The 23,074-nt window shown below is 42.7% G+C and overlaps 1 protein-coding gene across 1 annotated transcript in view; it reads left to right on the top strand.

Annotated features, from left to right (window-relative positions):
• The window catches only part of LOC310648314 (importin subunit beta-1-like), a gene marked incomplete at its 5' end in the record, with an annotated part of 66,932 nt that overhangs the window by 18,322 nt on the left and 25,536 nt on the right, over positions 1 to 23,074 (top strand). The window contains 7 exons of the mRNA XM_083376077.1: positions 1,392 to 1,539; positions 2,357 to 2,428; positions 3,095 to 3,239; positions 5,320 to 5,402; positions 17,086 to 17,193; positions 18,135 to 18,278; positions 18,870 to 18,975. Of these exons, the coding sequence (XP_083232203.1) occupies positions 1,392 to 1,539; positions 2,357 to 2,428; positions 3,095 to 3,239; positions 5,320 to 5,402; positions 17,086 to 17,193; positions 18,135 to 18,278; positions 18,870 to 18,975 (806 nt within the window). The remainder of the gene's footprint in view (positions 1 to 1,391; positions 1,540 to 2,356; positions 2,429 to 3,094; positions 3,240 to 5,319; positions 5,403 to 17,085; positions 17,194 to 18,134; positions 18,279 to 18,869; positions 18,976 to 23,074) is intronic.

Raw genomic sequence — 23,074 nt, 5'->3', positions numbered from 1 at the left:
TATAAAACTTATTCATAAAACATGAAACTCAGTCAACTGAACACTCAAATTGACTGGCACTAATGGTTGACAAGGGTTGCTGCCAGCATCCTAGGTATCAACCAGGTATTTCCTTAAAATGTAAGATGTTCCAAGTAGCACAGTTTTTTGTAGCTTTGCTGGAGTTATTGCAGGAAGTTACAATTTCTTGATGTGTTTTGTAAAGTTTTTGGACATAGTTCTCAGTGCCCCGATGACAATGGGTATCACTGTTACACGTTTCATCCATAATCACGCAGTTTCGATGGCCAGGTCGCGGTATTTCATAATTTTTCCAGTTCTTTTTCTTCGAGTCTGGCATCTCCTGGCACAGCTATATCAATCAGCTGTACGCTTAGGTTCTCTACAACTGTGTTGTTGTTGTTGTTGTTGTTGTTGTTGTTGTTATTATTATTATTATTATTATTATTATTATTATTATTATTATTATTATTATTATTATTGGCATTGTTACATTAGCCAGGAGACCACATTGCAATTGCCAAGTAGTGGTTTGGTTGCCAATTTACCAGCTCTGTTGTAGGACATGCATGCTTCCCAAGGTGCACCACAGGAGAGCGAGCTGGCTTCGCACCAGAAAGAAAGATGAGCGGCTTTTCCTGCAGCGTCATCCTAGGCCCCCTCCCTTCCCCAGAGCTGCCTCATAAAAGGGTGTTGCAAATGGGAAGGTTCAGAGCTGGCAGGCATTGACTGCCTGCACGGAGCACCAGCTCATCTCTCCACCAAAGTGGTACGTGTTTATCTATTTGCATAGAACATGCTTCTGAATTGTTAGAGGGAAAGAAGCTGAGGCGAATGACAGGGAGCTCACCCTGCCACACAGTGCTAGGACTCGAACTGCTGGAGCAGAGTCCATCTCCAGCGTCATTAAGCCACTGAACCACCACACTCGATCCATTAATTTTCTCATACCAAAGAATTTTAAAGTAGCAGAGTATGTCACAGAGAAGAGGACTTTCCTCATCTTTCTGTAGTTGGCCATCTTGAATTACCTATAATATGCTATCATGTGACCTCAGAACCAACATACCATCTAATCCAAGTGATTTAATGAGTGTGCCCCAATAAAATAGTCACATATTAGGAATGGAGTTTAGCCACTGCTAATAAGCTAAGAGTGATGGAAAGGTCTAGCCCTTATTCATTCCTAGTAGCAGGTAACAAAATTCTCTCTCTTTTTTCTACTTTGCCACCATTTTTAACACCCCACCCCCCCTAAAAACACAAACAGAACATTTTACCCTGCCTTCCGTTGATGTACCACTTCAGTAGATAGTCTTCTGGAGTTGGTTGGCATTTAATTGTGTCTGTTTTAATGTACTCTTGCAACTTATGTTTATATTTTGTTTCAGGCCTGATGGTCATCAGAACAACTTGAGGAGTGCTGCATATGAAGCTCTGATGGAAATTGTGAAAAATAGTGCCAAGGACTGTTACCCTGCTGTCCAGAAGACAACTTTAGTTATCATGGAACGGCTGCAACAAGTGCTTCAAATGGAGGTTAGCTTGGATGGCTGAAACATGTGCATGTTGGTGATAGTATCCCCCAAAATGGATGATCTTTAGAACAGGAAAGCTCAACTTGGAGAGTTGTGTATTTTATGTTTTGTTTTGTGCGTGTTTTGCATGCTTTCTGAGATTCCTATAACATTTCTTTGGCTAACATTGAAATTAAAATATCTATTGCTGGAGGAAAATATTGCCTATATTGGGATTTTCCAATATATGCATATGCCTGTAGTCTGGTCACCACTGTTATGTTCTAATTCAGACATGTCAAACACAAGGCCCGGGGGCCAGATCCGGCCCGTGAAGTGGTTTCATGCGGCCCGCGAAGCCATCCTAGAAACAGTGAGGGAATGGCCCCCACTGCCTTGGCCCTGGCCCAGAGACCCTCCTCCTGCCAGAGACCCTCAGATCTGTCCCACTCCTGCCCAGGCCCCCATAGGCACCCTTGATGTGAACGATGTAGAGCTGGCCATGCCCACCCAGTAGGCCATACGCACTTTAGCCACGCCCACCCAGGCCACACCCACCCGACCCCCTGAGGGCAACTGCAATGCTGATGCGGCCCTCAATGAAATTGAGTTTGACACCCCTGTTTTAATTAAACATAGCACAAGTTCTTAAACCTCACAATCTGTTAGAAAGATGGACATGGATAGCCCCATTCAAATGAACACTTAAGATCAGAATTTGTTCTGACTGTAGATGTTCATGTTCCTAATCAAGTTAATTTTGGATACATATGAGTTCTTCAATAGATATAAAAAGCTTTAAAGAACATTTCAAATGCTAAACAGTATTTTCTCTCCAGTCTCATATTCAGAGCACAAGTGACAGAATCCAGTTCAATGATCTTCAGTCTTTGCTATGTGCTACATTGCAGGTAAAAACTTAGCATTTATTACTTGATTGTAAAGATGTTCCAAAAGCACATATTATAAGAACAAGCAGTTATCAGGAGGAAACCGATTTATATTGGACTTTTTACAAATCGAATGCCCCCTTGGTTCAAGCTTGAATTTGTGAAAAACAGTGATACATAGAAAAATGAAGGAATACAAATGGTTTATTGTTTATTTTTATTTTTATTTATTTTTATTTATTTATTATTGTTTAAGACAAATACCTTGGATATATACCTCTCTTCAACTGATCCCAGAACTGGTATGTCAGAGAAAGAGGTTCCATCTCTCACTGCTTTAGCAAAGAGATTTAAGAGCTTTTGCACAGATAAAGTCACTCTATTCAAGCTGATGCTCAGCCAAAGCTAGCAAATAACTCTCATTCTTCCATTGTATTTTGCTAGATACCAAAGAAATTAGGACTTATTTCTAAGCTAAAAGGAATTCAGAGTATCATCTACCATGGAATATGTGATAGTTGTCATTAAAGATTTGCTTGTAGATTTTTCCAGTTGCATAATTCATGTTTATTCACAAGATAAGAGAAAAATATAGGCTGACTAGAAGTGAAATGTGGGGGTGGGGGTCGGGAGTAGCATTACAAGAAAGCTTCCAGCTAAATTTTCATCTTACCTTTCATCAAACAGAATGTCCTTCGTAAAGTCCAGCACCAGGATGCTTTGCAGATTTCAGATGTGGTGATGGCATCTCTTTTGAGGATGTTCCAAAGTACAGCAGGATCAGGAGGTGTCCAAGAGGATGCCCTCATGGCTGTTAGCACTCTGGTAGAAGGTAAATGCTTTGCCTACAGGAAGGGATTTTTTTAACATTGAAGTCTCTATGAATATATTACTAAACCTTAGGCTGTCCAAATTCTAGTGTTATGCTACAGTTGGGATATTGTATATATTTGGAGACTTCTATATTGGTTCTGGACATAAGAATATAAATGTAGAACAGACTTGTGGGCTAAGACCTAGGTGGGGCAGATCAGTTGATATCAGAAAATTATAAGGACATTTTAATTGGTAAGGATTCCAGTACAGATAATAAAAAAGATATTGATATGCTGTTATGGAACAAGCTCAAAGGAATTCTGTCTTGATTATGAACACATAATACTTACACATGTTCATAATACAGGTAGTCCTCAACTTACAAGAGTTCATTTAGTGACCGTTTGAAGTTACAATGGCACTAAAAAAAGTGACTTACAACAGTTTTTCACACTTAATCATTACAACATCCCTGTGGTCACGTGATCAAAATTCAGATGCTTGGCAACTGACTCACATTTATGACAATTGCAATGTCCTGGGGTCATGTGATCCCCTTTATACCCTTCTGACAAACAAAGTGAATGGGGAAACCAGATTCACTTAACCATGTTGCTAACTTAACTACAGTGATTCACTTAACTGTGGCAAGAAGGGTTGTAAAATGGGGGCAAAACAAATGTCTTATTTAGCAACAGAAATTTTGGGCTCAATTGTGGTCATAAGTTGAGGACTACCTGTACCATGTAAAGTGTTTCATACATAATAGCTGTCAGAAAGCTTTGCCAAAAATTCCTTTGCTGTCCTTAGATTATTGTGCATAGTAAAAGATATAAAGGAATTTATGTTTTTTATTATGTAATAGTACAACATAGAAACAGAAGACATAAAAACACATTTGTGAATTTTGTTTCTGAGAATAGTACAGTACAGGGAGACAGGAAGTGATATAACAGATTTGAACAAGAGGTTTATAGAGAAAGAGAAGACACTTTTAAATTTCTCGCTGAGAATTCGGGTCCTTATTACTTTGAATTTTTTTTCCTCCAAGATGGTACTTGGCTGCAGCAGTTCTTGTTCTCTTGTGAAAGATGCCACCAAACACAAGAAAACTTCTTTCCAAATAAATGGATGGAGATGAAACTGGGTGTGAAAAAATATCTGTTTTGGATCTAAGCTTTTTAATCTTGTCATCTGATCAAATCCCATTGACTGGGAATAGTCTGGTCCAATATGGAAAGGCAGAATTGTTGACATACAGAAACAAAGAACATTTCCCTGCTCCCAATTTCCTTACAATGTTTAGAATAAGAAAGTGTATTTGATTTCTTTAAAAAAACAATGGGAGGTCACTTTCTATTCTTGATTCATGATTTTGGTTTTTCATTGGTAAATATGTGTCCTAGAACAGGGGTCTCCAACCTATGGTCCGTGGCCCGGTACCTGGCCGTGGCCTATTGGCCACTTGGCCCCGGGAATAGCTGGCAAGCCCCAACTCATGGTAGCACTGCTGCACAGGCACTAGCAGCCCCATTTGCACATGTGTAGGGATGCTAGCTCCACCATCACGTGGATGCTAGTGGCCCCATTTGCGCATGCGCAGGGATGCTAACTCCACCATCATGCAGACGCTAGCGGCCCCATTTGTGCATGCTCGGGAATGCTAGCAGCAGCGTCACACGGACGCTAGCAGCTCGTTTGCACATGCTGGGGTGCCAGTGGCCCGCTGGCACATGGGCACTAGCACGCGCGCTGTGGGTGCACACAACCTGCTTGCACATGCACGCGCGGGGCCGCACGTGCACATTGTTGAGGGCGGTGATTATTGCTAGAGTTATGATGCAGAGAAATTAAAGAGATGTTAATAAATTTATATATTTTCCTATTTTTTCCTGTTGTGGAATGGCAGTAACTATGTTAACTACTATTTATTGAATATTTGTAGCATAATCGGTGGTCCTACGGTTACTAAAAGAAAAAATGGATGGGGGAATTTGCATCCCTAGAGTTTTCAGAGCTACAAGCCCATCTAGGCTATAGATATCAACTTCATTTTAGATCTCTCATAACTGTTTTTAACCTTTCATTTTGCTCAGTGTTAGGAGGGGAGTTTTTCAAGTACATGGATGCCTTCAAACCTTTCCTGAGTATTGGTTTAAAAAATTATGCTGAATATCAGGTAAGGTCCTCCTCATTGTCTCAAGAGAGCAGTTGGGATTAGTTTGTGTCTGTATTCAATATTCAATATTATGATATGAACTCCATGCCTTGACATTTGGGATTAGGTGGTAGTTTTTCTAATACAGGTAATCTTCGAGGTATGACAGATCATTTAGTGACCGTTCAAAGTTACAACATACCTCCTAAAAGCCATATATGATCATGATTCGAAGATAAGAATTTTACAAAAGTTTTCCGGTCATTTGCACTTACAAATAACTGGGTGTCTTCATAACTTTGCAGAAATGCTGCCCACCTATCTCTGCCCGCCCCCATCCTTGCCCTGCCAGGTACCCAAAGGAACTGGGTCTGCTTCCCCCCCCCCCCCTTCCACCCCTCACAATCCCTTGCTTACCTTCTGAAGATCTGCAGAACTCAGTATAGTGGGCCGTTCTTACTGGGCCACGTGGAGTAGCCGTTTGCAAACTGACCTTGGCAAAGCAGCATTTTCCCCACCTTCTGCCTTTCTGCGTGGCCTCTTTAACTCAAAACAGGATAATGGGCCACAGTTTGTGCCTTGCAGTTTCAATATTTCCTCCTGAAAAGAATTTCAAAAGGAGAAACAGCAGTGTGTTACAGTGAGAGGGTGATGAAGAGGCAGCTGCTTTGCCTTGTTTGAAACCTGACCTGGAAGGCAAAGCTGCTCTTTCCCCTCCCTCTGCATTGCCCTTAACACTTAACCCTTCATTGTCTGTTCTCCATCTCACAGCAACATGCTGTTTCTCCCCCTTCCTTTTAAAACAGTAAGAACGGCCCACAATACTGAGTTCTGCAGATGGCTGTGGGGACTCCAAGGAAAGGAAGCAGAGCACAGGAGTATCTTGGGGTGGGTGAGGCCCTGGCATGCCCAAGGCAGGCATCCTTGAGGCACCCCATGCAAATTTAACGACCCCTGCATTCACCCCCTACATTCATTTAACATATGCATTGGGGTGATCCAGGATGAGGGCTCTGTCACTTGAGTTTCAATTAACGTCCTCTCGCCTTATGACCAAAATGGGCAGACTCCATTACTGTCGTAAGTCGAGGATTACCTGTATTGCTGGGATTGGAGAGAATTATGGTATCATTCTTTCATTCTTAGTGTTTTTAAGACTTAGCAGTAATTCTATTTCCGAATCAGTGAAGATAGGTAGTTGTCAAAACATATACAGGTAGTCCTCAACTTCCAACCACAATTGAGTCCAACATTTCTGTTGCTAAGGGAGACGTTTGTTAAATGAATTTTCCCCCATTTTACAACCTTTCTTGCCACAGTTGTTAAGTGAATCACTGTAGTTGTAAAGTTAGTAACACGGTTAAGTGAAACTGGTTGCCCAATTAACCTTGCTTGTCAGAAGGTTGCAAAAGGTGATCACATGACCCTGGGACACTGCAGCTGTCATAAATATGAATCAGTGTCTGAATTTTGATCACGTGACCATGGTGATGCTGCAGTGTTCGTGCGAAAAATAGTCGTCAGTCCCCTTTTCAGTGACATTATAACTTCAAAAGGTCACTAAATGAATGGTTGTAATTCGAGGACTAATGAGAACAAAAAGTATTCTTTTAACCTATAATCACATCTGAATCCTGTGGCTGTAAGCAGCTGAAATGTTTTTATCTCTTTTTCTCTTTTCTTGTCTAGGTATTCTCATTTATTCTAACTGCTTTAGAATTATTTTGTCCATCATATGCAGTTTGGCAACATTCTGGAGGCCTAGATTATAACAAAATTCAGTAGTACGTATATCAGTTGTTTAAAAAATGATAAGCCCAGGTTAGAAAGATACAGAGTTCTTGGTGGTGGATTAAGGAGGACAAAAGTTTAATTGTGGTTCTGATAAAAATATTTTAGAAACATTTTTTATATTCAGCATTGTTTTTCCTCAAATTTTGAAAACAATTTACACATAAGCAGTAAAGTTGCTTACAGTCCCAGGAGCAGCAGCAAGCATAAAGATTCCCACCATGCTAAGCCTGATACCTACTCAAGTTACCCAGCAAACACAGTCCCTGCAGTCATCTGTTACTTCCTATCCAAAAACATCCCATTTGGTGTAGAAGCAGATAATGGCTAGGCCTGGATGACAAATTAAAAGCTTTGCAGCAGTGGTACAAAACTGAATTAAAATGCAGTATTGTGCATGGAAGGGAGCAGGCCCTTTCTGCAAATACTTGAATGGATGTGGGGATGGAATATCAAATCCTAGAAATCTGCAGGAATCTGAAGCTGTGCTTTTAAAAGAGAGGAGGTAGTACATTTGACCCCTTCATGGATTACTGCCTTGTCGTGGCGAAGGGGCTTGCGTAATTCAATGAAGCTATGAGCTATGCCGTGCAGGGTCACCCAAGATGGTCAGGTCATAGCAGAGAGTTCTGACAAAACGTAATCCACTGGAGAAGGAAATGGCAACCCACTGCAGTATCTTTGCCATGAAAACCCTATGGACAGTACCAAAAGGCAAAACAATATGACACTGGAAGATGAGCCCCTCAGGTCGGAAGGCGTCCAATATGCTACTGGGGAAGAGCAGAGGGCTAGTACTAGTAGTGCCAGAAAGAATGAAGTGACTGGGCCAAAGCCGAAAGGACGCTCAGCTGTGGATGTATCTGGTGGTGAAAGGAAAGTCCGATGCTGTAAAGATTTTTTCTCCATAGGAACCTGGAATGTAAGATCCATGAATCAAGGCAAGCTGGACGTGGTAAAAAAAGAGATGACAAGACTGAACATCGACATCTTAGGAATCAGCGAACTAAAATGGACAGGAATGGGTGAATTGAATTCAGATGACCATCAGGTATACTACTGCGGGCAAGAATCCCTCAGAAGAAATGGAGTAGCCTTCATAGTCAATAAAAGAGTAGGAAAATCAATACTGGGATACAATCCCCAAAGTGACAGAATGATCTCAGTTCGAATCCAAGGCAAACCATTCAATATCACAGTATTCAAAGTCTATACCCCAACCACCGGTGCTAAAGAGGGTGAAATTGACCGGTTCTGTGAAGCCCTACAGCACCTTATAGAACTAACACCAAAAAATGATGTCCTTATCATCATGAGGCTGGAATTACGCCTGCCAAATTTATTGCTACAAAAACAAATAGAACAAGACACGAACCAAGAAACAGGAGCTTTTCAAGCGGTTGCCTTCAGCAAACCAGCCCTCCCACGCATTCCCCCTTAAATACAGTTCAGGGTGTGGCTTCTCTCTGCCTCCTTCCGAGGAGCCCCATTGCCTTCCTCTGTTTACTCCTGATTGACTGCCTCCTGCTTGAACAGGGCCAGCTGTGGGTCATCTTCATCCACGCTGTCAGGCTCACACAGCTGGGTCTGCGTCATGACCAGATGAGAGGGGCCTGGCTGAGGGCTCTCATCAAGCTGTCCAACCCCCTCAGCAAGCTCTTCAACACCCCCCTGGTCCTCCTCCTCTGAGTCATCCGACCCAACTGCCGAACCCACAGGCTGACCCTGAATCACAACAAATATACAGTAGAGGTGACAAATAGATTTAAGGAATTAGATCTGATAGAGTGCCTGAAGAACTATGGACAGAGGTTCGCAACATTGTACAACAGGTAGAAACTAAAACCATCCCAAAGAAAAAGAAATGCAAGAAAGCAAAATGGCTGTCTGAGGAAGCTTTGTACATAGCTGAGGAAAGGAGGGAAGTGAAAGGCAAGGGAGAAAAAGAAAGATACGCACAATTGAATGCAGAATTCCAGAGAATAGCTAAAAGAGATAAGAATGCCACCTTAAATGAACAGTGCAAAGAAATAGAAGAAAACAATAGAATAGGGAGGACCAGAGATCTCTTCAAGAAAATTGGAGAGATGAAGGGAACGTTTCATGCAAAAATGGGCATGATAAAGGACCAAAATGGCAGGGACCTAACAGAGGCAAAAGAGATTAAGAAGAGGTAGAAAAATTACACAGAAGAACTATACAAGAACGAGCTTAACGTCCCTGATAACCACGATGAGGTGGTCACTGACCTCGAGCCAGACATCCTAGAATGTGAAGTGAAGTGGGCCTTAGAAAAGCTGAGCAACAACAAAGCTAGTGGAGGTGACAGTATTCCAGCTGAGCTATTCAAAATCTTAGGATTGGAAAAGATCAGTTTACATTCCAATTTCCAAAGAAAGGCAGTCATTTCACATGCTGGTTTCACTTTTGACCATGCTGATACTATGTAACCAATAAACATGTTCTTTGAGGAAATTTCAAGCCTCAGAGTTCTGATTTGTTTGGTCTTGCCTATCGGAACCTTGACATTAAACCAAATCTCATTCAAAATGCTCTCTTTCTTGGGGTGCTGAGCCCTGGCTGCCTACCCACCACTTTGGGACGACAGCGAAGACTCAGTGAAGATCTTGCTATGGAGAAAAAAGAGGAATCCACTGCAAATTGCAGCGGGGATTCAGCCATCAGAGCGCAAGCAGATGCTCCGGTCACTGAAGAGGGTCTGATGATGAGTGCTTGGCCAAAAAGCAGGATAATCCAGCCAGGGAAGTTGATGCCTCAAGAGGAGACCACCATCCTGGCGGACCTCTATTAATTGGAACAGATCCCTCAGTGTAGAAGTACCCCTAAGCCTGCTGAAGAGGAGCTGTTGTTAATTCCACTCCAAGGTCCATCTTCTGCAGCACAGAAGAAAGGGAAGGGATCGACTGGATGGGACAATTCCGCTGACTGGAAGTACCAGACTATAGTTCACATTCCTTCAGTCGAGCACCTAAAGGAGAAATTTGACTAGCTGGGAGTCAAAGAAGGGGTTCCTACAGCCCAATATGAGTGAAAAGTTTAAGGCAAAGACTTATCCATCACTTCCACCCCATTGCCAAAGTCCCAGTCCTGTTGCTGGCGCCCGTGCCGCTTTACCCACTCCTCCATTAGCCGCAGGGTTGAGCTCTCGATCCCAGCAAAGCCCTTTGCAGCAGCCTCACTCTGTGAGCCCAGGTGCCCAGTAGAGGGGATTCCAGAGGCTGATGCGGCCTCAGCCCCAAGATCAGCAAGCTGTTCAGCAACCAATATACCTGCCACTGCAACACCTGGAGCCACCACTGATCAAGCCCACTTTCGATAGAGACCCCGAGAACTTGCCGTTCTTCCTAAACCAAGTGTGGGCTCTCATATGGATCATTATGCCCACACCTATCCTGACGATGCCACAATGGTGAATGCAGTGACGACCAACATGGAAGGGGAAGCTGTGGAGTGGGTGACCAGACTTCATGATGAAGGGGCTCCGGAGTTGTTGGATGTGAATTTATTCACGGAACAGCTGAGAATCAGGTTTGAGGATGAATCCCAAGCCCTGCAAGCAGAAAAGGAGATCCATCACTTGAGGCAGAGAGGTCGCCTGGCGAAAGAATATGTCCAAGAGTACCAGAGAGTTGCTGGTCACCTGGGACAGTGGCGAGAACGGTCCCTGATCCACTATTTCAAACAAGGGCTGGACTACGACCTGCTCCAAGCATGCATCTACCAAGGGACTCCAAACCAGCTGCGAGAGTGGTATAACATGACAGTAACCTTGGACGTCAAATTGGATCGTGTCAAGAGACCAACTGCCGCCGAGCCAAAGCTGAGACAAGGTCCGGAGAAGCACCTGTTTGGATGGTGACCCCAAGCCACTTAAACTACGGATGCTCGAGTGGCCACCAGGGCTCCCATCAAATGCTTCCGATGTGGGCAGCAGGGCCATTGTGCTGCTGAGTGTTTAGCCCCTGCTCCCCAAGCAAAAGCCGCACCAGTTTCAACTGCTAAGCCAAGAAAACCGCCACCACAAGGAGGACGGGAGAGAAGTCCAATTGGTGCAAACAGGAGCAAGCAGTCTAAATCTCCTCCCCGCCCCAGGGAGAAAGCAGGACCCCCACCTGAACATCTGCCCCTACCAGCACCTTATGCTAGCGATGAGGATGATGAAGACGACCTGATGGTAAGTCGACCAATCACACCTTTCGCTTTTCCCGCCAAGATTATAGTGCCAAAGACGGGGGCCCAAACCGATTTAGATGTTTTAATAGACTCAGGCTGGATGTTGTGATTCAGGGTCAGCCTGTGGGTTCGGCAGTTGGGTCGGATGACTCAGAGGAGGAGGGGGGGTGTTGAAGACCTTGCTGAGGGGGTTGAAGATCTTGCTGATGAGAGCCCTCAGCCAGGCCCCTCCCACTTGGTCACCACGGAGACCCAGCTGTGTGAGCCTGACAGCGTGGATGAAGATGACCCACAGCTGGCCCTGTTCAAGGACGCCCGACGCAGGAGGCAGTCAATTAGGAGTAAACAGAGGAAGGCAATGGGGCTCCTCGGAAGGAGGCAGAGAGAGGCCACGCCCTGAACTCTATATAAGGGGAATGTGTGGGAGGGCTGGTTTGCTGAAGGCAACCGCTTGGATAGTTCCTGTTTCTTAAAGCTCCTGTTTCTTGGTTTGTCTTGTTCCGTTTGTTTTTGTAGCAATAAATTTGGCAGGCGTAATTCCAGCCTCTTGCCTTCTTGTAAAAGGGGTTGTCCCTGCCTTTTCTGCAGGGCCGGTAGCAGGCTGGTACAGAACACTGGACCAGATGCTTAACTAACTTGCCCACAGTTCTTAAGTTGGGGATTTGTTCCAAACTGTTGCCCCTAGCCATGAAGTTTGAACAGGAAGATGGGTCGCTTATCGGAGGTTCCCCAGCAATGCACCTAACAGAGCTGTTGCATCTGGAAATGTGACAGCACTGGGAGATCATTTGCTTCGTGGTAGTCCCTAAGATGAAAGAGACTGTGATTCTAGGCTTGGCTTGGCTTGAGTGGCATCCCAATATTTGGTGGGAGAACGGCATGCGAACTCTGAGACTAGCCACGGGAACTCTCCCACCAACCGACCTCAGTGAGATAAAAGGGGCTGCTGCCATCGGAGTTCAGGGGGAGCCTATGAGACATTAAAGGCTGCCGTGGAACAATTACCAGGGATCCAACATCCTGGAGCGGCCAGACTGCCCACTCCATCAACCAGAACATCCCTGGAGGCGCGCAATGATGGCACCGCCGAATACAAGGTCACCAGCATCGGCAACTCCCGATGGCTTAAGGGCCGTGTCCAGTACCTCATTGAATGGAAGGGCTACGGACCGGAGGACTTCATGTGGAAGGATGTGGCCCATGTGCATGCTCCTGCACTGGTCCAAGAGTTCCACACCCAGTTTCCTTCACAGCCGCACCCAGATCATCAGCCCCGGGGGAAGGGCCCTGCGGTGAGGGATAGTGTTGTGGCTTGTCAGCCGCTGGAGAATGTTTTGATTCCTTGCCAGCCCGTGGATCCGGCAGCTGAGTCTGAGGACTCAGAGGAGGAGGAGGGGCCTGGAGTGACATCAGAGGAAGGCTCTGAGGAGCTCCAAGGCTTACAGTCTGACAAGGAACCTGGCCCCTCTACTGGTGCTCAGGCTGAGACACAGTTGTGCTGGGAGTCTGAGTGCGACAGTGACGAAGCGCAGCTGGGAAATATCCAGGATGCGCGACAGCACCGGCAAGAAAAGAGAGCAGGACAAAGGAATACAATGGGGCAGCTCCAAAGGCAAAGGAGCAGGCGTTAGGAAAGCCATGACTTGGCTGCATGATAAAAGGGAAGGTGTGGGAGGTGCTGGTTGCCAAAGGCAACTGTTCGTGTTCAGGATCGAGTTTCTGTGAACTGTGTTTGTCTTGGACATTGACTCAGGTCTGTGAATAAAAAAAGGTTGGGTTTTTCCTGCGGTTCCTGCCTGCTTGATTGAAAGAGGGGTTTCTCCTTGTGAGCATAACAAGGACTCACGTGGGCTGGGACAGAACAGAGAACTCTGCAGCCGACTCAGGAAGAAGCACAGGAGTGGGCGTCCGGCCCAGTGTCAGGGCCAGCTGAAAGCTCCGATGCGGACAAAGGAATGGAGCTGTTGAGGCAGGGACAGAGGCGGAGCCTGGGCCATCCGCCAGCCCCCAGATGGAAAGGCTGAGACCTCCATGCCTTGAGGCAACTGATTCAGGAGAGGAGGATCACATGGGGCCAGTAATTGATGCGCACGTGCGGCGGAGGCTGAGAAGAGGAGAACAGTGAGAGGCTATGCGCCAATCTTCAGGGCAGAAGAGTCACCGCTGCTAACAGAGCCCCACTCTCAGCTGTGGATAAAAGGCAGGGGCGGAGACGAATAGGTGTGGCAGACAACTAGTTGTCTCCCTGTTGGTCAACCACTTCTATTTGGAACTCCTGTCTCTTGTTTGGAAACTTGCCAGAGTTTTCCTCGGATCTTGTGGCGCTGGGAGTCGGAGTGCCTTCTGAGCATGTCCGTGTGTCTTATGTTGGAAAAAAGCCAGCTTGCCTGAAGGACTCTTGCTGCAAGTGTGGTGAGAGACTGAGATTAACTCTGGGTTTTAGGAGACCCTTGCAGAGGAAAAGGGAGCAAGCTCCATTGTTTAGAGGCAACTAAAGACTTTAACAGTCGACTGTGTGAAATTGCTGGCGTTCCGGAATAAAAGGAACATTGGAGATTCATTGGTGCATCTGTTGTGTTCAGGGAGGGGGATGAATGGAAGACAGCTTTCAATTGCCCCTTAGGGAGTTTCGAATTCAAAGTGATGCCTTTCGGACTCTCCAAGGAGTTCCTGCTGTGTTTATGCAACTGATAAATCAAGTGCTGCATGATCACCTATACAAGGGGGGTTTGGTTTACCGTGACAATATCCTCATCTATACTGGAACCATGGAGGAACACGTCAAGTTAGTTCGGGAGGTGCTCAAGAAACTGTTGAAAGCTAGTCTCTATGCCAAACTTTCTAAATGTGATTTTCATCAGACGTGCTTCGACTACTTGGGCTACCAAATCTCTAGTGAGGGAGTGGAAATGGACCTTGCCAAAGTCAAAGCTGTGCTGGAATGGCATCCTCCATGGACCCACAAGCAACTTCAAAGGTTTTTGGGGTTCGCTGATTTCTATTGGGAATTCATCCCCTCCTTTGCGAAAATCGCCATGCCTATTACTGAACTACTAAAAACTGGAAAAGGTGGGGGGGCAAGCCCCAACATTTTCAGCCTTTACAATGGACTATAGAATGCCAAGCGGAACTGATCAGTGAAGGTAGGAACTTACCAAAGTTGGAATATTAAGAAATTGCTGGAAGAATAAAGTGTTATCTTGAGAAAGAAATAGAAGGACCTTGAGAAGGATAACTTGGGCTTCCAGTGCAAATGCCCGACTGACCAGTCTGGGGGGAGTTTTCTCTGGACCAAAACTTCAACTACTAACAAGGGAACCATGTTCCCTTAGTTTATATTACTCTCCTTTGTTAGGGAGAGTTCTAGAATGTGTAGAAAGTTACCAAACCACTGAGGCAATTCCACAAGTACCTGCCAATTCAAAGGACTTAACTGTAAATTTGGAATATAAATCTGACACCAATCTCTGTTATGATTATGGTTTAAATACAAGCCTTTCAGCACATTTGAAAGAAGAGTTCCAAGTAAAACTACAATTTTCAAAAGAATACGTTTGGGACTTTTTCTTCTTGGATACTAACTAGGTTGAGAATCCCTTGAGAAAAAGAGAAGTTTATAATTACTTGATAGACATTCCAGAGAAGAAAAACATTTTATTTTATGATGAGCAGCTGGAGGGAGTGAGCCAATTGGAGTTGAGGTGCATTTTACTAGTCTGATATATGCAATCAAAAGAAAGCTCTAATATATGTTTTTGTGTTTATAAAGTGGGTTTGAAAATGGATTTCTTTTCTTTATAATGCTTGAGTAATTACTAAAGTTTGTAAAATATTACTGAAAGTGAATTTGAAAGTATGTACTGTGTGTTAAGAGGAAGTTTCAAAAAACATTTACAGTACTAGAATTAATTGACTTTAGAAATATTTTTAAAGAAAAGTTGTTAAAAGATGTTTAAAAAAGTTTTTTTCCTTTAAGGTTAAAGAGTTTGAAAAAGTGTAGTGAATTTTGTTAATATAAATGAAGATAATATAAAGATTAATAAGTGCAAACAGAAATATATATTACTTTCCACAAGAAAAAAGTAGAGATGGTTAAATTGACTGTTTTGTGTAAAGAAAAGAACACATCTAGTGTATGTTAATGTGTAAAAGCAAAAAGCTGAGGCTGTAATGTTATCTTCTACTATGCTAAAAAGAGTCAGAAGTCAATCTTTTTCCTTCCCCTAGTTTCCCACTATTTTCATTTTCCTTTGTATTTTATATTCTGATAAACTAATAAAAATTTGAATTGAGAAGGATGACACAATTTAAAACACTGAAACATAATGACGATTGCCTATTAGGATGTATATATGAATTGTTACTGAAATATGACATGGAAATAGAAGAAATGAAAAATATGTTAAAGTGAATGCAAAACCTCAAAGTAGTAATTACAGTACAACAATGGGAAGAGATATGGGAAAAATCAATAACATTTGTTTCAAGTTGGAATTTAATGGAAAATTGGTATAAAATTTGGCACACAAAATTGGAAAAGAGAAACTTAGCCAATCATACAAGATTGGAAGACCAGAATTGGAGAATATGCAGCAATGACAAAGTATATATCCATAATAGACGTCTAACCAAATTTAGTATAAATAATGTCTCCCTTATATAATGTACATCACATAGCAAGGGAAATTTAAAGATTTGGAATATTGTTTCCAGGAAAAGAGGCATGAGACCAACCCAAAATAACAGATGAAAGGACTTAACCTTGAAGGTTATTGCTAGTTATCTTCTTACATGTAAAGTACAAATACTAGGTTGGGGAAACAAATGGAAGAGAAGGGGAGAACGTTATCACTAAAAAGATTTTTCCATAGTGCTTTTACTCATGCTTACAGGTAGTTCTTGACTTATGACCATATTTGGGACTGAAACATCTGTTACTAGGTGATGCACTCATTAAGTGAGTCATGCCTGATTTTACCTTTTTGCTGCAGTCATTAAGCAAATCACCATGGTCGTTAAGTGAATCCAGCTTCCCCCATTGACTTTGTTGGAAGCCCACAAATGGTGATCACATGACTCTGGGATACTGTAACCGTTGTTAGTACATGCTGGTTGCTGAGCACCCAAATTTTGATCACATGACTGCAGGGATGCTGCAACATTTGTAAATGTGAGGACTGGTTACATGTCACTTTTTTCAGTGCCATCATAATTTTGGTCAGGAAATGGATGGTCATAAGTTGAGGACTACCTGCATTTTTTTTCGTCACTGTACTTTGTTCTTCATTCTAGTATAACTTTCTAAACAATTGTTAAATTCTTAAGTAAAAAAGTTATTAGAGATGAAAGAAAACCATTGTTCTAACTTAGGAATAAGGAATTTGTGGACTCTCCAGTGTGGGCTGAATTTTAATTCTCACTTTCAGACTGTGGCCCATAATTCCTTGGCTGATGAAATCTGTAATCCAGCAACTTTTGGAGAGGCCAGGTGCTACCCTTCCCAACTCTAAAAGAAATAGCATTTATCAAGCTAACAAAAAATAAAGATCTCAACCAAAAAATAACACCCCACTATGTGTCTTTGAAGTATGCTGTCACAATTGAGGAATTATCTTGAAGGCTTTGTTTAGTATTGTAATAGGACAAGGAAATAATGATTGGTGCCTGAGGTATGGTATAAAGTGACTCGTGAAAGTGGTGGGTATATTTGTTTTCGCAGGTCTGCTTGGCTGCAGTGGGTCTAGTGGGTGACTTATGTCGGGCTCTGCAGTCCAACATTCTGCCATTTTGTGATGAGGTTATGCAGCTGCTTTTAGAAAATTTGGGGGTGAGTAAATTGATGGTCTAAAAACAAAAGGAAAATTCCACATCTATCATTGAAAGAAACCTAAAAAATCCTAGCAGAAGTGTAAACATTGATATTATCGCTTGTTTCTGACAAAGGAAAAGGAAGCAAGCAGTATAAACAGAAAAATATACTTCTAATTTATGTATGAAATTATGAAAATTATTAGTCATAATTTCTATTAAGACCTTCTAGTGAGTGATATAGGGACGCGGTGGCTCAGTGGGTTAGGACGCTGAGCTTGACGACCAGATGGCAGTTTGGCGGGTCAAATCCCGAGTGTCGCGTAACAGAGTGAGCACCTGTTACTCATCCCAGCTTCTGCCAACCTAGCAGTTTGAAAGCACGTAAAAATGCAAGTAGAAAAATAGGGACCACTACGGTGGGAAGGTAACAGCGTTCCGTGCGCCTTTGGCATCTAGTCATGCCGGCCACATGACCACGGAGATGTCCTCGGACAAGCACTGGCTCTTCGGCTTTGAAATGGAGATGAGCACCGGCCCCTAGAGTTGGAAACGACTAGCACGCATGTGCGGGGGAACCTTTACCTTACCTAGTGAGTGACAGTTAATAACGTGACACCTATTTTTTTAAAATGTATTTTCATCTATAGCTCACCAAATGGATTAAGTTGGCTAACCTTTAGTGACCAGCAAATCTGGTAGTAATATTATGATGGGTAATACTGGGTTGCTGAGACTTGGGGGTATATATAGTCCTTTCTGTATTTGAACATTGAGGCCTATTGAATGAGGGAAATATGCTGAGAGCTAAAATACTTTTCAATTTTGTTAATATAAAATGGGAAAAGTCCTGAACATCTTGGGGACAGTGTCTCATAAAATTTAAGTATCCAATTTAACAATGTAATTTCTAAAAGCTAAAATGCTTCTTGTGAATAAAATGACGGTTTGTCTTTACAGAATGAAAATGTGCACCAGTCTGTTAAACCACAAATTCTCTCAGTATTTGGAGACATTGCTCTTGCAATTGGAGGAGAATTTAAAAAATACTTAGAAGTTGTATTGAATACTCTACAGCAGGCTTCTCAAGCCCAGGTTGATAAGGTAAGGAATCTTTGGGGCTCTCATATGTTTGAGAAGATACCGTGTTTCCCCAAAAATAAGACCTACCCCAAAAATAAGCCCTAGGTTTGGGGCAAGACGCACACCTAAAAGTCAAGCTAGGGTGGGGGTGGAGCTGCCCCACGCGCCCCGCACCTGCTTACCATTGCAGCCAGGCCTCCCATGCCCTGACACCTGCCTTGCTGGCCCACTTCTTCTGTGGCTGCTCACCGCTGCTCACGCTTGTGTCACCCCCGGCCTCCATTTTGCCATCAGAGGCCTTCAGGAAAAGCCTCTGCAGCTGAGAATGGAACTCCGGATTGATGCGTACAGCACCTCCCGGACTGCATTTCGCCATCAGAGCAGGCTGGGGGGTGACGTGCACAAGTGGCCGCAGAAGAAGTGTGCCGGTGGAGCTGTCAGCACCGCTGCGAGGTGAGACGGGGTAAGACATCCCCCGAAAATAAGACCTAGTGCCTCTTTTGGGGGCAAAAAAAAATCTTATTTTCAGGGAAACATGGATGGATGGATGGATGGATGGATGGTAGCTAGAACAGTAATCCCAAATTAACTCTTTTTTATGTTTGGCCTTAGTCTGATTATGACATGGTAGACTACCTGAATGAACTGCGAGAGACCTGCCTGGAAGCATACACAGGCATCATTCAGGGTCTGAAAGGAGATCAAGAGAATGTACATCGTGAGTCCCTTTTTCATTTTCCCAAGTGCCACAAATATTAACCTCTGCATGAGATTCAGTTTCTGCCATTGTTTATTCCTGTTAATAATAATGCGAAATTGTCAGTGCAAGCCTCTTAATTTGCTTTGTTTTTAGATTGGAGTTATTGCATTGTAGAACGTGGTTGTATTCTTTATTCTCCTTGTATGGACTTTCAGGGTATTTTTGGTTTTTAGAGGTGGAGTTATCATAAATGGCCTATTTTTACAGTCTTGGCCAAGTTATCAGATGCCTTTTGTTTACATCTATACTTTTACAAAAAAGAGTAACCACAGCCCTTTCCCAATTTGAAACAGGTACATGCACCAATGCTACTTTCAGTATAGGTTTCCATTTAGAGCCCCTCTTCCTGAGTTCATCCTGAACAGTTGTAATGTTTCCTGTTTAAATATACAGGTGAAACTCAAAAAATTAGAATATCGTGCAAAAGTTCATTTATTTCAGTAATGCAACTTAAAAGGGGAAACTAACATATGAGATAGACTCATTACATGCAAAGCAAGATAGTTCAAGCCGTGATTTGTCATAATTGTGATGAGTATGGCGTACAGCTCATGAAAACCCCAAATCCACAATCTCAGAAAATTAGAATATTACATGCAATCAATAAAACAAGGAGTGTACATAGAACAATATCGGACCTCTGAAAAGTATAAGCATGCATATGTACTCAGTACTTGGTTTGGGCCCCTTTTGCAGCAATTACTGCCTCAATGCGGCGTGGCATGGAAGCTATCAGCCTGTGGCACTGCTGAGGTGTTATGGAAGACCAGGATGCTTCAATAGCGGCCTTCAGCTCTTCTGCATTGTTTGGTCTCATGTCTCTCATCTTTCGCTTGGCAATGCCCCATAGATTCTCTATGGGGTTCAGGTCAGGCGAGTTTGCTGGCCAATCAAGCACAGTAATCCCACGGTAATTGAACCAGGTTTTGGTGCTTTGGGCAGTGTGGGCAGGTGCCAAGTCCTGCTGGAAAATGAAGTCAGCATCCCCATAAAGCTCGTGTGCGGAAGGAAGCATGAAGTGCTCCAAAATCTCCTGGTAGACGGCTGCATTGACCCTGGACTTAATGAAGCACAGTGGACCAACACCAGCAGATGACATGGCTCCCCAAATCAACACAGACTGTGGAAACTTCACACTGGACTTCAAGCACCTTGCAGTGTGTGCCTCTCCATTCTTCCTCCAGACTCTGGGTTCCTGGTTTCCAAATGAGATGCAAAAGTTGCTCTCATCAGAAAAGAGGACTTTGGACCACTGAGCAACAGACCAGATCAAAATTTAGTAAAGCAAATTAGAGATTCAAATTGTGCACATATAAAGAGGATATATAATGCTTTAATTGAATTGGATTCGGAAACGGAACTGGTTAAAGACTGCATGATAAAGTGGGCACAAAATATTCAGGAACCAATTTCGCTGGACACCTGGGAGATAATTTGGGTCAGAAATTTACCCAGGCTCAAAATTTAAGAGAAAATTTTTATAAAATGTTTTATAGATGGCATCTGGATCCCAAGAAGCTGTCCAATATGTATCCTAATGTACAGTCTAAATGCTGGAGGTGTGGTAGTTTAGAAGCTACCTATTTTCACATGTGGTGGACTTGTAGAAATATAAAAGCTTTTTGGATTAAAATTTGGTGGAACATTCAAAAGATTTTTAAGAGAAAGATAAGTTCTCCCCGCAATTGTTTTTATTGGGCATTGTTGTAGATTGTGATGTTAAAGAAACTAACTTGATGTTGAACATGATAACGGCAGCACGGTTACTGGTGGGACAATATTGGAAGAAGGATAGTTTGCCCACTGTAGAAGAATGGGTGTTTAAAGTTTCGAATCTTGCAGAAATGTCTAAGATTTCTGCTTATTTGAAGGATCATTCACAGGAAAGATATATTTCAGTTTGGAGGAGATGGATAAATTATATTCAGAACAAATATGGGACTAAAAAGTTCCATTTAGCTTATGGGTAGATTTTAGTGGGATATTGTTATTGGTACGTTGTTTGTAGTTATGTTAAAAGAGAGTTAAAGCGCATTATGAATTTGGTTAATTGTATATTATGCATAATTTTTATTTAGAATATGATTATTGTAACTATAATCCTGTATTTAGCTCTGGGAAGTGGGGGGGGAGGTGGGTGGGTTTGGGGTGGGAGGTATTTGGGGATATATTGTAAAATTTTGTTTTTGTAAAACTCTTTAATAAAAAAAAAGTTGCTCTCATCAGAAAAGAGGACTTTGGACCACTGAGCAACAGACCAGGTCTGTTTTTCTTTAGCCCAGGTAAGACGCTTCTGACCTTGTTTGTTGTTCAGGAGCGGCTTGACAAGAGGAATACGACATTTGAAGCCCATGTCCAGGATCCGTCTGTGTGTGGTGGCTCTTGATGCACTGACTCCAGCCTCACTCCACTTCTTGTGAAAGTCCCCAACCCTTTTGAATGACCTTTTCCTGACAATTCTCTCCAGGCTGCGGTCATCCCTGCTGCTTGTGCACCTTTTTCTTCCACACTTTTCCCTTTCACATAACTTTCTATTAATGTGCTTTGATACAGCACTTTGGGAACATCCTACTTCTTTTGTAATTACCTTTTGAGGCTTTCCCTCCTTATGGAGGGTGTCAATGATGGTTTTCTACACAACTGTCAGGTCAGCAGTCTTCCCCCATGATTGTGATTCCTACTGAACCAGACTGAGAGACCATTTAAAGGCTCAGGAACCCTTTGCAGGTGTTATGGCTTAATTAGCTGATTAGAGTGGGACACTTTGAGCCTAGAATATGGCACCTTTTCACAATATTCTAATTTTCTGAGATTGTGGATTTGGGGTTTTCATGAGCTGTACGCCATAATCATCACAATTATGACAAATCACGGCTTGAACTATCTTGCTTTGCATGTAATGAGTCTATCTCATATATTAGTTTCCCCTTTTAAGTTGCATTACTGAAATAAATGAACTTTTGCACGATATTCTAATTTTTTGAGTTTCACCTGTACATTTTTGGAATAGATTGGTGTGTACCCAGTCCAATCTAAAAAATCAGCAGATTTTCAGAATAGCGAGGCATTTTGTGGGTGAACAAAATTTTTCAGATTTGGGAAGATTAACCTCTGTGGGATTTTGCCCTTTCCTTTCAGTTTGTATTAAAATAGCATACAGTACACAATTTTAGGCAGATAGCTTTAGAAGATTAGAATATGTGTCAATTTTTTAAAAATTAAAGGATTCTTTTCCTCAACTATTAACTTGCATTAAACTCAACTGAACTACCATAGGTTAAGGAATGATGAATGTGGAATAGATAATGGCAAAGGCAGAAGGACTGTGTTTTCTAAGCAAACCCCAATGCTTTATTTCTATAGTCCCACAAATTCATGAATCCCTTCTGTTCCAGCACACTATAATCAATAAAACCCTGTGAAACCATTCAGTGTTATTAGAAGCTTGAGTCGTCAGTTACATACAGGTGAAACTCGATAAATTAGAATATCGTGCAAAAGTTCATTTATTTCAGTAATGCAACTTAAAAGGGGAAAGTAATATATCATTACATGCAAAGCAAGATACTTCAAGCCGTGATTTCTCATAATTGTGATGATTATGGCTTACAGCTCATGAAAACCCCAAATCCACAATCTCAGTAAATTAGAATATTGTGAAAAGGTGCCATATTCTAGGCTCAAAGTGTCCCACTCTAATCAGCTAATTAAGCCATAACACCTGCAAAGGGTTCCTGAGCCTTTAAATGGTCTCTCAGTCTGGTTCAGTAGGAATCACAATCATGGGGAAGACTGCTGACCTGACAGTTGTGCAGAAAACCATCATTGACACCCTCCATAAGGAGGGAAAGCCTCAAAAGGTAATTGCAAAAGAAGTTGGATGTTCCCAAAGTGCTGTATCAAAGCACATTAATAGAAAGTTATGTGGAAGGGAAAAGTGTGGAAGAAAAAGGTGCACAAGCAGCAGGGATGACCGCAGCCTGGAGAGGATTGTCAGGAAAAGGCCATTCAAAAGTGTTGGGGACTTTCACAAGGAGTGGACTGAGGCTGGAGTCAG

This window comes from Vipera ursinii, assembly GCF_947247035.1.
Source record: "Vipera ursinii genome assembly, chromosome: W".
NCBI lineage: Eukaryota > Metazoa > Chordata > Lepidosauria > Squamata > Viperidae > Vipera > Vipera ursinii.
Note: the sequence above shows the minus strand (reverse complement) of the source record. Positions and strands in the feature narration are given on the sequence as shown.